At 38.3% G+C, this 17,259-nt stretch overlaps 1 protein-coding gene across 1 annotated transcript; it reads right to left on the reverse strand.

The window, feature by feature from the left end:
• Nucleotides 1-1,761: 1,761 nt before the first annotated feature.
• Nucleotides 1,762-17,046, reverse strand: LOC117341174 (zinc finger protein 436-like). Its single transcript, XM_033903018.1, is given in 9 exon segments — nt 1,762-3,324; nt 3,710-3,793; nt 4,194-4,316; nt 4,319-4,358; nt 4,647-4,816; nt 5,988-6,156; nt 6,350-6,495; nt 6,681-6,960; nt 16,421-17,046. Coding segments are annotated over 9 exon segments (1,719 nt in total). The 5' UTR covers nt 16,616-17,046; the 3' UTR covers nt 1,762-2,812.
• Nucleotides 17,047-17,259: the final 213 nt, after the last annotated feature.

Consider the following 17,259-nt stretch of genomic DNA (forward strand, 5'->3'; position numbering starts at 1 on the left):
TGGTAAAGCGAGAACAAATGCACGCGCTAGATACACCCTTAACTGATTGATTTAAGTTTAATGTAAAAATGACTTTCGTTAAAAACAAAACGTTTAAAACGCTTTAAAGAAATTCGCATGATCAGATACTAACGTAGCTAGGTCTGGACATGGATAGGGTATTGAGGGAAGAGGAGCGGGAACTTTCACCTGATTGGTCCCTCGAGACATCATCAATCATTTTCAGCCAATCGTAAGGTCGCCACACTTGCCTCCGTGCTCCATATTTAATCCAGAAGGTAGAGATCAAGATAGCCATCGGTCAGTCTGCGGACAGGGGTCAAAAGATAGTTCCGCGCACCAAAGACACGAAATATCTACACAAAGGTGCTAGGTCTACTGACTACGTCTAATATTCTATCTGAGATTTCAAGTCGATCCAACCAATATCTATCTTACCAACTCGTCACGTTTGACCATCCGGCTGGAGGCCAATAAAATCGATATATATTGGTACTTTAGCTACCGAAGCAGACTATTGTAAAGTCACAAATGATTTTAATATCTCGTAGATTCTAAAGACATTGTCAGAAATCCCGACCTAGAGAGTCACGTGATTTCATAGACATTGTCAGAGATCCCGACCTAGAGAGTCACGTGATTTCATAGACATAGTCAGAAATCCCGACCCAGAGAGTCACTTGATTTCATAGACATTATCAGAGATCCCGACCTAGAGAGTCACGTGATTTCATAGACATTGTCAGAGATCCCGACCTAGAGAGTCACGTGATTTCATAGACATTGTCGAAACCCCGATCTAGTTAGAATCACGTGATCCCTTAGATGTAGTCAAAAATCCCGACCCATAGAGCCACGTGATTCCATACCTGAATTTTATCTTAATGTCTGTCTGCGTATTACTGTATAGACTGGTTCCCTGTCTCTAGAATATTAAAATTATAAATAAAATTGACCTTTATGATTTTGATCACACCTAAGTTTCAAACTAGGGGAGATAATCTAGTATTAAAATTTAGTGGAGCAGTTCTAACAAAAAACTTAAGGGCTGGTGGCCGGTCTAATTACTGTATAGCGGTTATATTTCGCGGTAGTTTTAGTTTCGATATATTTGTGTTTCCACTATAATCCGCGAATGCTATACACCAGTGAAATATTTTGCTCTTCTGAAACTTTAACTCAACGACATAATTCAAAGTACATTTGAATCAAATGAGAAATAAAAGTTTGGATGTGAAATTTATTCGGATATTGGATCAAAAGTATCCACGAGCTGTTCAGAGACGTCATTTCTACAATACATCCGTCTTTTGGTCATGTGTCAGGAGACATTGAGTAATACAATGTCGAGTACTGGAAAACTGTCTGTCTAGTAAAAACAACAGAAAAACTAACCAAATCGTACACATTCTGATAATAAACAACCAGGCCAAGTAGCTGATTACAATGATCACAGCTCCTATTATATATGCTAATGCGTAAAATTAACATGTAGTGAAATCTAAAACGCGAAATATTGACCCCGCGAATTTGAAGCGCTATACAGTATAATAACATTATATGTGTGTAATGCTTTCTACCTAGAGGCGGGGATAAATCGCCACGCAACAGTTAATAACGTCAAGAACATCTCCCAATACGTCAATTTTGGGTATTCTTATTTCACTGCAGTGAAAATTTCACTCGTTTTCACAGTGAAACCTTACATTTCTCTGCGAACAATGCTATAATTGTCACCGTAAAATATAATAAACAAATAGATAACAGTCCATTTATCATTTATTTCAATGGGAGAAAACCATGTAACAATGTCCATGGAATTCTAAAACATCGACATCTGGAAATAAATTGCACAAATATTTAAAGTTTTCTTTGAAACATACAATGGGTATTGCACGATTCCTTCATATACACGTATATGTATGTGTGTGTATGTGTGTATGTGTGTGTATGTGTGTGCAGGATTGCAGTAGAGTCCATATGATCATGTGTCATATGTGTGCGATTTGATCATGTGATCATATGTAATATGATCACGTGATATGTTCATTGTATTTTGCATATTCTTCCTCCTGGCTAACCGAGAGGCACCTCACGACAAGAGATATTTGTGGTTAAAGCGAAAGAGACAAAATACGAAGTCGAGGAATGGACGGATCGAGAAATTGATATTTACAAAAGACAAAGAAAAGTTTAGTAAGAAGAGACAGAAAAGGAGAGATACGAGATAGATTACAACATAAAGTTTGGCCGACATCTTAAGCACATCAAAAAAATATTCACACTTCATCAAATCACAGTTGGGCGTGGTCTATACACATCACATGACTAAATGCAATTGTTGCGAAGTCGAATTTGGAACTATGTACAAATATTTGCGTAAGGTGTGCACAGCTCCTCTTGTGTCAAAGAAATACACCGAGGAATATCATGACGTCATACAATAAGTCACTTGGGGCAACCGTGACGACATACAATAAGTCAATTGAGACTACCATACCGTTATGACGTCATAAAAACGGTACACTTGATATTGTCGTAGCGTCGAACAATAGATATACTCGACCTAGGATTGCCATGTCATACAATACAAAACACGGAATATATTCTTTAAAAATAGAGTCCTCGCTTCTTATCACGTAATCAATGTTAAATAGTTCCAGTTAATCAGGAACAAAGACCGCAAAAGTGTTCATCAAAATATCGTCCTTAACGAGACTAGGTTTATAACACACAAGAGTCTGAATGACAGTGAGGCTTAATCGATTCTGACTAGAATCCACAGTCACATACAATGTTTAGCAGATCGTTTTCAATATCCATGGGTTAGACTTCCGGTCCAGAATGGCCTATGAGGTATGACGTCACTTCCGTAACTATGTCTCTGGTCAGTATGGATACCAAACATGTTCATGTGTTCATTGGACGGGCTCAACAGACTAGAATGGCGGACAACAATCGGGGAGAATCCACGATGTCGGGGTGACAAGACGTTTTGTGGCGAGATCGGCGACAGTGCTGCGTGCGCAGATACAGGAAATGACATCAGTTTTGGGGAGTAGAATGGTGGCGATCTGTCAAACGATGGACTCCCTAACGGCTCTCTTGGGAAGTCTTGTGAAAGTGTCCTTGGATCTGAGTCTAATGAACGTTTTGGTGTTGACTGTGTAAGTCTTGATATACTGAAATCGGATGACTGTTTGCGCACTTTTCGGCTATTTTCGGCATTTTCCGGTTTCATACATTCCGAACATTGCCGAGTGGGCGATGTGCTGGATCCTAGAAAGGCTTTTCCGCACCGTACACACTCATCTTGTGTATCATCTGAAAGAAAATGTAAACGATGAGTAATGACTTATTTATATAATCCGTCTGGTCGATAACCGGAAGTATATGTAATTGTCTAAGTGACATGGACGGACTCTGAATTCCGGATATTGCATTGTCAAGTACGTGTTATATAAAGTAGTCTATAACGTACAGGTTTGTCTGCCTAAAGTCTACATATATACGTATATCTACGTGTTAGTCACGGAGGCGTTTACTGACATAATTCAGAGGTGAAAGTTCATGAATTTATTTCACTCGAAGTTGACATTTTTGTACCATATAATTAGCATATTTCCTCATGATTTTCTTCATTTTGAAATTAACAAATGTACTGTAATTAATTCCATTTGGAATATATGACTGAATAGACGATGCTTACTTTCATGAGTTTTCATGTGGGTCTTGAGATTACACTGGAGAGCAAACTTCTTGGCACAAAGGTAACACTCGTGTGGTTTGTCACCTAAAAAAAAAAGTTTTACATTATAGTATAACAATATATGAATACATTATAAAATTATAACGATACATCATAAAATTATATAAATACATTATAATATTACATTATTACATCATACCATTATATGAATACATAATACCTTTAGTATAATTTTGTCTTCAAAACACGATGAATTTGTATAAAAGTCAAAGAACACGGTCCAAGTTAAAACATAGAATGAACAAAGACGGACATAACATAGATTTGGGAACTCTTTTGTGTCATTTGTGTAAAACAATGTCGCCCCTAGATCCACACTTGCCGATTTGTTCACTTTTTGATTTACAGATATAACGTCACAGATTGTTACGTCACATCACGCTGTCGTGACGATGTTTGTGACGTTTTATACATCTGTACGTACCTGAGTGTAGTAGTTGGTGGTTTTTAAGGTTTGTTTGTTTACTGAATCCTCTGTTACATATGTCACATTTGAATGGCCAGGAACCGTTGTGGACGTACATGTGACTTCGGAGGTCCCCGGGGGTGGGAATGATTTGGAGCACAAAGTACACTTGTGGGGTTTCTCCTGTGGAAATGAGAATAATGTTAAATTTTATCCCCCAAAACGCATTTCATATGAATCGAAAGTATGCAAAAATCATACAAAAGTATTGGTATATATTTCGCAAATACAACAGCTCTTCTGGTCTAACCTGACTACCATTTTGTTTTCTTAATTGAAATATTCTGACTTTCAAAACAGATAACTGTTACCCTCTTTACCGTCAGCAGTCTGTTTAAATTACATCTTGCAAAATAAAATTATTCCCGTGTCAACCAAACATTAACCGGAAGTATGAACAGAGTGACCTACCTTATTGTGCGTCATCCGGTGGTAGTAGAGGTTGGAGCTGGCGGTAAAACGTTTGCCGCAGATTTTACATTGATGAGGTTTTTCTCCGCTGTGTATACGTCTGTGTGTGTTTAGTGAGCTGGACGTGGAAAAGGCCTTACCGCACACATCGCACGCGTGGGGCTTCTCACCTACAATTGAAAATAAGATAAAATTTAATTTCACTCTCAATTAAAATGTGATTTTGTTTCCTTACTGTACATGCTGTTTTGTTTTTTAGCTTTAAAATGTAAAATATGTAAAGATTAGTAATAAAAAACATTGATTTAGAACAATTTTAACAAAAGTTTTTTAATGCTTTTGCTGTATAGAAGGGCGATAGTAAGATAATCAACTCCTGCAAAATCCTTTAATAATTGTTCTGCGATAAAAAATGTATTGTTTACAATGTAGAAATAATCATAACCTAAAACCAATTTAGCCAAAATCAAGAATAGGTGACGCTAACACAATCTACGGTAGTGTTTTTATTTATCTATTTTAATTATCTAAAGTTGACTATTATCATTGATGTCGACCATTATATGAGCTATATACAAGGCCTGTTTTATAAAAGACGGAATCCATCAAATATAATCAGACAGATTTTGTTGTCAAGCCCAAATAAATGTTTCCACGGTTCAAACATACCTGTATGTACACGCCTGTGCCGTTTCAGTAGTGACGGTATAAACATACCTGTATGTACACGCATGTGCCGTTTCAGTAATGACGGTATAAACATACCTGTATGTACACGCATGTGCCGTTTCAGTAATGACGGTATAAACATACCTGTATGTACACGCATGTGCCGTTTCAGTAGTGACGGTATAAACATACCTGTATGTACACGCATGTGCCGTTTCAGTAGTGACGGTATAAACATACCTGTATGTACACGCATGTGCCGTTTCAGTAATGACGGTATAAACATACCTGTATGTACACGCATGTGCCGTTTCAGTAGTGACGGTATAAACATACCTGTATGTACGCGCATGTGCCGTTTCAGTAGTGACGGTATAAACATACCTGTATGTACGCGCATGTGCCGTTTCAGTAGTGACGGTATAAACATGCCTGTATGTACGCGCATGTGCCGTTTCAGTAGTGACGGTATAAACATACCTGTATGTACGCGCATGTGCCGTTTCAGTAGTGACGGTACAAACATACCTGTATGTACACGCATGTGCCGTTTCAGTAATGACGGTACAAACATACCTGTATGTACACGCATGTGCCGTTTCAGTAGTGACGGTATAAACATACCTGTATGTACACGCATGTGCCGTTTCAGTAGTGACGGTATAAACATACCTGTATGTACACGCATGTGTCGTTTCAGTAGTGACGGTCTGTCGAACTTCTTCCCGCAAACCTCACACGGCAGCCATGTCCTTTCGCGGTTCCGCTTGCCGATCCGTGACGTCACTAGGCCTAGCTGTTCTGGACTGCTGTTGGTAGTGGTGTCAGATTCGCTTTTTGTCTGAAATTAAAATTATAAATTTACACGTGTTGGGACTTTCCGAGAAACACCAGTAACATACAAAATCAGGGTAAACATGTAAACTGAATGGAGTCACAGATATATCCTTAAAACATCTGAGTTTGTTATTAATTAACTTTATCACGCGCTCTTTAAGGTGACGTAGTGTATCCTTATTAAAACAACAACATACCTGATCTGATTTATCGCTTTCCTGTTCACTCATGACGTCACTCAGACTTGACCGACAATCATCCTCCCGTGTGATTGGTGACGTGAACATTGCACTCGTGTCCAGGGACATCGGCGATATCAATTCTTTTCTGTCCTCTTTTGGAACTGAAATAATCAACCGATCACACATTAATTTTAATTAATTATTTGAACGACCATATCTGATACCGAAGATTATAATTATCTCCATTTACTTTTGACCACGCCTCCCATTACTTAACAAATCGGCGGTAAGGACACATCAGAGCCGGGCCTAATCAACAAAACCCACTCTTTATGGTTAAACTTACCGATTTCCGGTGATTGTTCTTGTTCCGGTATTTCCTGTGACACCACTTCCGGTTTCGGTTTCGTAGCTTCCTCTTCAGCATCAAAGAAGACGATAATTGGATCATTTGGAGTCACGTGTTTGATCGCCTGGAACACTGGCTCGCCCTTGATGATCACCGCCACAAAGTTGACGTCGTCGACGTTTGATGAAGATTTGACAAAACGAATCCAGTTACAATGACGGACGGACGCTTCCTCCACATCGATGATTTCATCGTAACAGCCGAACTTGTATCGTATCTGTAAAATAAATATTATTGTCATGGTTACGATAGGTTTGTTTTATATTACAATTTTACTGTCAAATCCGACACCGGATTAAACATGAAGTACAAAACGATTAGAAATAGCATCAGATATCAAATGATCCGAAACAGTTATGTGTTTATGTTAGTGATCAAACTCGTCCCCTCAGAGATGTAAATTACAGACTAATTCTTGTCGCCTGACAATAACTTCTATGTACAAATCAAACTCCGTTTCCGTTTGGTGCTAAACACAAGGCTATCAGATTCCTCCACATACTACAGAATTACAATTCCCTTTATCAAAAAATTGCAGACACTGAAAATTAATTCTTTTCAATTGTAATAACACGTTAAGACTCCTTGTAATTGTCTAAATGATAGGCGCACTCTCGTCTTCAACACGAAAATTCTTTTATAGAAATGGAAAATTTATTAGACTTTAATCTGCTGACCGCTGTCAAACACGGCGATGGACATGACAGTAGCCACGGCCGGATTGTCCGGAGTCTCGTTTATCAGCTGACTCGATTGGTCACGCGCCGACCAGTTAGTGCTGCTAATTGTTATCATAGAGAGACGAGTGAGGAGGGGGACAACCTGTTACCCAGATAATACCACAGGCTATCATGTCGGGGTCCGGCCTAGCACGTGCTGGTCACTCGGCCGTCATTAATCAATGCTGTGATGCGTTGATACTAAACAGTCGTTTTTAGGAATTATATAAAACTTCATTGATTGAAAATCAATATATATATAGTTTTTAGTTCCTAAAATAAGAAAAGTAAATAGAGCATTACATAGTCATTTTATCTGGAATATCTGTAATGTACATAGAGGATATCTAACAGTGTCTTCAGTAATACCAAATATATTTCACGAGTGGGGCTAATATTTTGATATTTTTCACGAGTGCGCAGAAATATATTTGGTATTACTGAAGACACTGTTAGATATTCTGTTTATTACATTTTTTTATCAACGAAAAACCTACCCCGTATGCTAACTAGGACTACAGCGATAACTTGTAAACAAAAAAAGTAGTTCCCCCTGTCCAGGTGCTGACATATATGTCGGGCTTTCTGATTGGTCAATTATTTTTGTATTTTCTAATCATTAATTTGATTGGTCAAATCAGCAAAAGTGATATTTTTCACTAGTGAAAAATATGTTCACTAGTGAAAAATATCACTTTTATAGAATGAATGATTTTTGATATTTCACTGGTAAAAATGTAATAAAGTGAGGTATTCACCGGCTACTTCATGAAGACCTTGTCTTAAAATTTCCCTGGTTTTAGAAGGGTTGATTTTCCAGAGGAATTACGTTTTAACCATATACATGTAAAAACATATTCTAAGTACTGTATGTAAAGAGGATACAATGCCGTTGTTTTTCGTATAATTTTCTTTTGGTCCCGGATATGACGCGAAAGGTTGCGTAAGTGGTCAAGATGAAGTATGTGATAGGTCAATGTAGCGGTAAATGCAAAATGCAGATATGCAGATATGCAGTTAAAGACGAAACAAAATTAAGATTGAATGCAAGCTGAATAAGTTGACGTATCTATTAAAATGACACATCAATAAAATTATATTCCTGATTCAAATGCAGTCTTATTATCACCAAAAATGATTCAAACTTATATAATTTTGTTATCCGTACTGAAACGCATTTATTAATAAGTTCGTTAATTTATTTCACCAGCAGTTTTACATTATAACCACCAGCATTAACACTATGCCGTTTATCATTTTTAGAGATATTTCTTGTTTTTTTTTTTTGTTGTTTTTTTTGCCGTTGTTTTGTTTTGTTTTTGTTTTCTTTCAAGACACTTTGCGGTTCCTTTCATCCCGCCTAAATACTGCACAGACACTTCGGTCAGTACTTGACCTGTGGTTTGAGACACACAACAGCTGTATGTGGCGGTCAGTGTGGGGCGGTACATGGGTCAGGTCTCCACGGGAGGGACAAATATAGATTTCTGGTTCTCTGGCCCCTATGACGCCATAATGTTAACTAAAATTGTGTTCACTGGTAACAGATGTGGTGGTCGTGTGTCCTCCTCGAGTTACGTCAGCTGACCAGCGTCCACTATTGTCGAGTACAACCGATTTAAAATTTCATTCAAAGTCCGGGTTTTAGTAAGCCTCATCCAATTCATGGCGGATTTGATTTCAAAAGAACAAATTACCACTCATGCGCACTGGCGCTGCGCCGAGTTACACAATGCCAACCAATTAACACCGCCATAACAACTGTGGAACTCTTTTGTTGAGGAGGCTCGATTGTGCGCCTCAAACATTACAACAATTTAATTAAACATTGATGAGACTTTATTGCCAGTCAACGAGAGCCGTATCGCTTTCATTATGTCAACCTCAATGAGGACTTACGTGGACGATCCATTATTTCAAGTAGTCAGTCGCGTAAATCGCTTTTTATCTGGCCAGCTCTCAATAGCCATCCCTCTCTCTAGAGTAACTATGCCTACCATTCCCGGCCATTATTTTAAGTGTAACCGATTCAGTAAAACGCTTTACGTCTGGCAATGCGTCATTGGGCACTTCAATGGTCAGTTATGGGGCTCCGAACAGTGGTGACGGTCAGTTTGACTGGTCAGTGCTTCCTGTTACACGAACTGACCATTTATCACGAGGTGATGGGTAGGTTGAGTGGTAAACTACACAATAGTCCCTCTGATAGGACCTATATATAACACTAGGTTAGTCAATACAGGGCTTCCCGACATCCCGGGGGTCACCCGAGGGACAGGGGACCCAGAGCTTCACGGCATCCCGGGGATCACCCGAGGGACAGGGGACCCAGAGCTTCACGGCATCCTGGGGGTCACTCGAGGGACAGGGCATCCAGGGCTTTCCGACATCCCGGGGGACAGGGCATCCAGGGCTTCCCGACATCCCGGGGGTCACCCAAGGGACAGGGGGCCAAGGGCTTCACGGCATCCCGGGGATCACCCGAGGGACAGGGGGCCCAGGGCTTCACGGCATCCCGGGGGTCACCGGAGGGACAGGGGGCCCAGGGCTTCACGGCATCCCGGGGGTCACCCGAGGGACAGGGGGGGGGGGCGGAGATCAAGATTGTATTTTAACGTACACATGTATATGATTTGAGCACCACCACATGAAACAATCTACCCAAAAACTTGTTTTCCCCAAAACTATAACATCGCACCAATATTTCACTTCTCATTATTGTTCAATTTTAAAGAAAAAAACACCGAACTGTAGTTGCACAACGACCGTGCTATAAGTCGACGAAGTTCCGTAATCTGCTAAGTCTTGGTTCCGGTTATTAGTACTTCGCACGTGCTTCCTTATCGACTTACGTTATCAAAGGGCAAGTGTTTACAGCAGTAAGATATAAATGATTATACGTTCGGGTTACAAACATCACCACATTATCAATTTACATGTCGTTATACATTGACCAGACACAGACTGGTTAATAACTACACTAACGACAAATCTCTTACCGAGATTAAAACGGTTTTAGTTTTCAAAATATCGCGCCCGTTTCTGTAACCGACCAATTGCAAGATATTGATGCATGTAGGGATTGTAGGGACCTGACCATTGACTTCGTAAGGAATGATTTTTTTATTATTTAATTAAGTTCTAGAATGCTGTATCCCTCCTTGTTTTGTATTTATATTTATAAAGATTCTCTGTACCATACCTCCCTGTTTGTTTAATTGTTTTAACTTTTTATCTCGTTAATCTAGTCGTGTTTTGATTCAGTAATATTTCCTGGAAAAGATCACATGAATCATGATGTTTCGGGGTCGGTAGACATTTTTACTGATTAAATGCTGGTTAGTGGTTAAAGATAACTCCCTGAGATACGTAATGTAACCTCATACAACATCAGAGTGTTTATAACTTCTGTACGCACCCTATAATTGTCAGGTAAACTGAATAGATTCTGCTATAATTAAAGCACTAAGTGATGTTCAACCACGTCCGTAATTATGGTCCGTCACGGCGCGGGGTTCTCACTTTTAGGACACACCTGAAGGGTGTTGCGACCACTTCATTAACGGTTGATTATCGCACGTGGGCCGGCCTAACGTGACAAATGGGTGCTAACGAACCTCTTCACCGACAATCGACCACGTGACCCCACGTGGTGTGCACACAATGCAACAAATACCATTCCGGTATCAACCTTAAAGGGGAAATATTTGTAGCGATAAACAACCTTTTTACACATGTACGGAAAGAAAATTCACCGAGAAAAAAAAACCTAATATACAAACTGTAAATTACGGTAACAGGTCGGTCCGATAATAAAGTAAGCATGCATGAGTAATCAAGGAGAGATCGCAATGGTGGACAAAACAAAAAAAATGGCAAATTGAAAAAAAAAAAAAAAAAAAATAACAAACAAAATCTCAAAAATAAATAAAGTTGTACCTAACGAACTACTTATTCAAATGTCTAACTTTCCTTTGTCGTTAATTTGATTTTTGAAATAAGGTTTTGTATATAGAAAATGATTTACTGCTTTCGTGTCTCTGAAATTCACTTCAGAATAGAATAAATTAAGCATATCAAACTAATGTATGTATTATTTACATTTGAAACAAAAGACACGTGGGTCTTTAACCCTGTGTACGGTGATAGGATTTGTATTAAACAGATACATATTCCGTTGTAGTAATAAATAAACAGTTATGTTTGGATTACGTAGAAGAATCCGTGTACTCTCTACAGACGGATAATCTACGGTATGTTAAACTTTAAATCGATGATGACCAGGAATGACAAATATACCGCCGATAATAGGGAGACTTATAGATATCTTATCAGGCCCCGTGGTGATAATTAAAATACAGACGTCCGGATTTTAAATTCCGTCACCTGTTTCGTGATTATAAACTCCCCAGGGAAACTGCTCTTATTGAACGGTAGTTTAAATAGTTCATAGCGATTGAAGAAGAAGAAGAAGAAGAAGAAGAAGAAGAAGAAGAAGAAGAAGAAGAAGAAGAAAGAAGAAGAAGAAGAAGAGAAGAAGAAGAAGAAGAAGAAGAAAAAGAAGAAAAGAAGAAGAAAAGAAGAAGAAGAAAGAAGAAGAAGAAGAAGAGCTCAGCCGAAAAAAAGTAACCTACCGCAAGCCTACCAGACAGATCAGACCCACTCAAACCCGCCTCCTCACCATCCTCCTCCCTCCTCCTCCCCCAATCACTCCTCCTCCTCCCCTCCTCCTCCCCCCCTCCTCCTCCTCCTCCTCCTCCTCCCTCCTCCCCCTCCTCCTCCTCCTCCTCCTCCTCCTCCTCCTCCTCCCCCCTCCCTCCTCCTCCCCCTCCTCCTCCTCCTCTCCTCCCTCCTCCCCCCCCCTCCTCCTCCTCCTCCTCCCCCTCCTCCTCCTCTCCTCCTCCTCCCTCCTCCCTCCCCCCCCTCCCCTCCTCCTCCACGCCTCGCCTTGCCCCGCGTTCCTTCAGCTCCATACTCCTCCTAACAACGAAGCCCGCTTCTTTATCGTTCTCTCTCCTTTACACTAAACAAGAAGAAGAAGAAGAAGAAGAAGAAGAAGAAGAAGAACGTTTACTGTATCGATCGGTAGCTATCCTTTACACTAAACAAATATGTAAGAAGACAAATAGTTGTGTATATTTGAGGATTAGAGATAAGTGTTGATCGGTACATAGACAGTGTATTTGTTCCTAATCCCATCCCCAGTAAATACTGGCTTTGTTAAACACTGTTTGAAGGGCGTATCATCTGTTTTACGGGGTGTCACTGTTTACCAAGCTAATGTAGCCGCTGTATTACGTTGGGGTATGTATATATACCTGTAGTATCTCTCTCACCTGTGGAAACGTTAGGTAAATAATGATTATATACCTGGATCAGTTTTACACCTGGAGAAACCGTAGGTAAATAAACAACTGTTTATTGTGTACGGTAAAATGGGGCCCATAAAGGGAATCCAATCCGATACGACTATTGATAATACACCTACATAGTAAAGAATTATTTACTCATGGATGGAAATAAATTCTACACAAACCAGAGAAGTAAATAACCGACATAAAACTCTCGGATAGAAAAGGACATAAAACATAAATAAATAAAGCCTGTATCAGTCTAACTGGCTATGATTCGGGGGTGCCTTTTTGACGTCACCAGTTACCCCTTTATGGCCCCTGCGGGGTCAAAGATCAAACGCTTCCGTCATAATGATATCGAGTAAAAGTATATTTTTGCCTACTGCTGTTTACAAAGTGTTAAGTCTACTTACTCATATGATCTTATTCTCAACGATAAACAATGAATCTAATGTATAAAAGAAATCAGGTATTTTTTTCGTATACCGAAACACATTATGTCGATAAGGATTCTCTTAAAGAATCTCACGATACATTTCTAAGCGCAACATTTATAAAGTGTATTTTGCAATACTAAAATCACAGATCTAAATAGTTAATAGGCTGTAATTTTGTTCTCTGTTAAAACAGTTTGAATATAATGTCTTATTAACAATGTATCTGTAGTAACGAATACTTTTAAACTAAACATCGCTTCACGGAGCCGCGATGAATAATTAAATTTCTTGCCGTTCATTGACTATACAAAAATCAGTTTCTATTGTTAAAGATACAGCACATTTTATATTTGTGTTACTGTGACACATTCGGCCATCTTTAACACCCAAAGTGTCGTGTCAGGGCCAAAGTGTTACAAGACATCCGAAAGTGACAGTCTTAACAACGCTTGTCACGTTCACAGGAAGCTGCGATATGGTTTCTAAATCCAGGAACCAAAGTTTTCACGGATTACGGATTTTTCAGAAATAGTCCATTGATAAGGTACAAAAGATGTCAAAAAATAAGATGACGTGTCTTTTCTGCCTTCATCAATGACTTTACAACTGAACTGTGACCTTCTGATAGAGAGCTGTGAGGTTTTGTACTCATAATCCACAGCGTCACTACCGAGGGAGCGAGACCTAGATTAGGTAGTATTGTGCACGTGTCATAGCCCCTAGGGAGTCAGGATCCCTAAGACGGAAGGATTGACTCCGAGGGGACTTACTAACATGCTGTCTTGTCCCTTTTTATCCCCAGATACAGATAACAGATAAATCTGTCATGGACCTCATTATTACACAGACGACTGTAGGTAATTAACGACGGCTTTGTAGTGCATTGTGATAAAAAACGAAATATATTTGTCTTACATCAATTAGGTATTACAATTAGGTCACAAACGCTCCTGATTTGCCTCTCAAATCAATATGTTTAACAAATATTTAGTATCACTAATTTGAAGAAGAGTAATTATAGATCCTGATCTTTAATATTTAGTGAATTCAGCCTTTTCACGTAAACCTATTACATGAATAAGAAATCGATGGTATTGTGAATATTCTTTGTTTTTTCTTGGTTCTTTAAATGTCCAAATAAAACATTTAAAATAATATTAAAATATTAAACGTACATTGCTTCCTTTTTAGAATTAATATTTCGAAATCAAGTTTGACGTAGAATTTAATGCATTAACATTTTATTGCACAAAGAATTTTTATATAATCGTCTATACAGTATAACCCGTAGGTTATCGGGTGGTGGAGTTTTTGTTGAAAATCTATACTTCTATATCATTATCAGAAATTCCTCCTTGAGGATACAATTCGTCTCGCTTACCATAACTCCTTTATAATACCGACAAGATCAATAAACATTTATTAACTCGTGTGATAATAACCCATTGATTAGCGGGTTAATCAAACTGTATATCCACCTCGGATTGGGTCGGTATGTGTATTTTGCTACCAGATATCGCTGTGGGCGTGCCCCTCGCAGTATGGTGTAATCAGCATCAGAGGGCTGTGACGTCACGTAAACGAATACTACACGTGCTTTGCATGTTTGTTTAGACAGTAGAAATAGCGTGAAATTTCTCGCCGTAGATGATAAACGAAACGAAAGATGAAAGGAGATCAGAGGAACACGTGTGTTATACGTAATAAGTCTTTATTATAAACATGATCATCGATGACGGACAAATTAACGCGGACAAGTAGCGAGCTTTATCAGCCTCAGTACGGGTCACACAAATTGTTTCGGTGGTTATTGAATTGAAATTATTATTTATCTTCTTGATTTATTTTTATTCTTTTCTTTTCTTTTTTTTTCCACCAAACACCTTAAAGACATGTCCGCGATCTCAATATCATCAATTTGTAAACGATCAAATATCGTAAAACTTCGGTAACAGATTAGGATAGCGATAGATATAGAGTGTTACATGTTGAATAGAGCACAAAGGCAATAATAAAAATATCAAGACATGTACAGATTTATCTCTGTCCATTTTAGTAAAAACAAAAGACAGCTAGAGTCCCTTATTATCACACTTACTCTCCACTGAACTTAACGGCCGAGACCTTAATTACCCAGTAATATAGATACTTACTCCGAGTACAAATATCAAAATACATACAGACTCGCTTTAAGGCCGAGACCTTAATTACCCAGTAATATAGATACTTACTCCGAGTACAAATATCAAAATACATATAGACTCGCTTTACAGCCGAGACCTTAAGTACCCAGTAATATAGATACTTACTCCGAGTACAACCATCAAAATACATACAGATTCGCTTTACGGCCGAGACCTTAATTACATTAATTATATCAAAATAATACATAGTCTGACGAAAAAAAAATAGAAACAGAACAATTAATTAGAATTAAACAGGGGTGACAATTATTACATACAATTAATTAAAATGATATGCATCTATCATTATTTTATAATTCCCCTAATTAGTTTGTGACTTAAATGATCCGAGGCACGATTATTAATATCATTCATTTATTACAATTTAAGTCTATATCAAAACTTATGTTTGTGAAATAGAAAAAAAATGTCTCATTAGATTTACGAAAATGTCCTCGTCCAGTAGAAATTTGACTTATGCAGAATGATCCTGTATACGCATTTCAATTTATGTCACAATTTGTATATCGCACCTCGGTTAAAAATAAAGAGGTTATTTCCAAAAAGAAGTATTCAATTAAAGAATTCCCTTTGTAGTTCGTAGACGCATAACTTTTATTTTACAATCACAATTTGAGTTTTAGTGAAGACTCGTGCCGCTTTCATTAATTTTAATTACAGGACGGTATCCTAATTATAGAAAAAATAAAGTGTTTTTCTTAGAGCATTGATAATCCTATAGAGTTGATATAACTCGTTCACGATTGTTGTAAAATAAATAAAAATCATTTTTTTAAAGTAGAAAGATCTCATAAGAAGTAATTAAAAGAAACTTTTAAAAATATTTAGAAGATATTCTGAATTAAATAGAAATGATTCAGGTAATATTCAGATATAAAAAAAATATATATATTAATTGTAATTTAAACTTTTTTGTTTGCATTTACAATTTTTCTCTTTGATAAGGAGTTAAAAGTTACTCACATCACAGGAATCGAGTTTGGTGTAGATTTCTAACTTGTCGAGTCGGACGCTGCCCTGATCCGGACGGAATGTCGTTCCTGATGGTATGTGCACATTACTCCAAATGTCGACGAACATCTCCAAAACATTTTGTGGGTTCGGATGCAGCGTTAGGACTAGGCCAAACTCCTCCGGAATTAACACACAGGCATCCATTTTAACTTTTAGTTGTTTCTTTCGTAAGTTTGTATATTCTTTAAAAAGTTATTTTTGACAAAACAATGCTATGACAAAATTTGTATAAGACATTATTTAAAAAAATAAATTTCCTTAATGTCCCCAGAGAGGTTTGGAATTGCGATTTTAACTGTACACAAACTAATCTAATTTTTTCTCAAAAGTCACCAAATTTGTTTTCCTTCTAAAGTCCATTAAATTCCAAATAGAAATGGCTAAAGTCACCAATCTTTTTTTTTAGTATCTAAGTGCAGCCAAGCAAGTAAAGTCCAAATTAAAAGTTTTCTTTTCGAGCAGCACTTTCTCTCAGGTGGTCAGTTAGCCTCCGGACAGCGATTATTACAGCAGTGGTCACTTACTAACTACCCTTTCACCTTCCTACTGACCATTATCACTGACTGGACATCGGCTGGACATTATAAACGCCCACCCTACACCGGTCAGTATTGTGTGAAAATGATGTAACCGACCGCATCAGTAAGGCGCGCTCTGATTGGTCAATATGACTCCGGACACTTGTTGAGCGCTGTAGGGGGCAGGGCCTTTCACGTCGTACAGTGAAAGTTTCAATATACTACGGTCAAAAAATAATTAGCTGTTCGGAATGGCCCGAGGGCTTGACC

This window comes from Pecten maximus, chromosome 13, assembly GCF_902652985.1.
Source record: "Pecten maximus chromosome 13, xPecMax1.1, whole genome shotgun sequence".
NCBI lineage: Eukaryota > Metazoa > Mollusca > Bivalvia > Pectinida > Pectinidae > Pecten > Pecten maximus.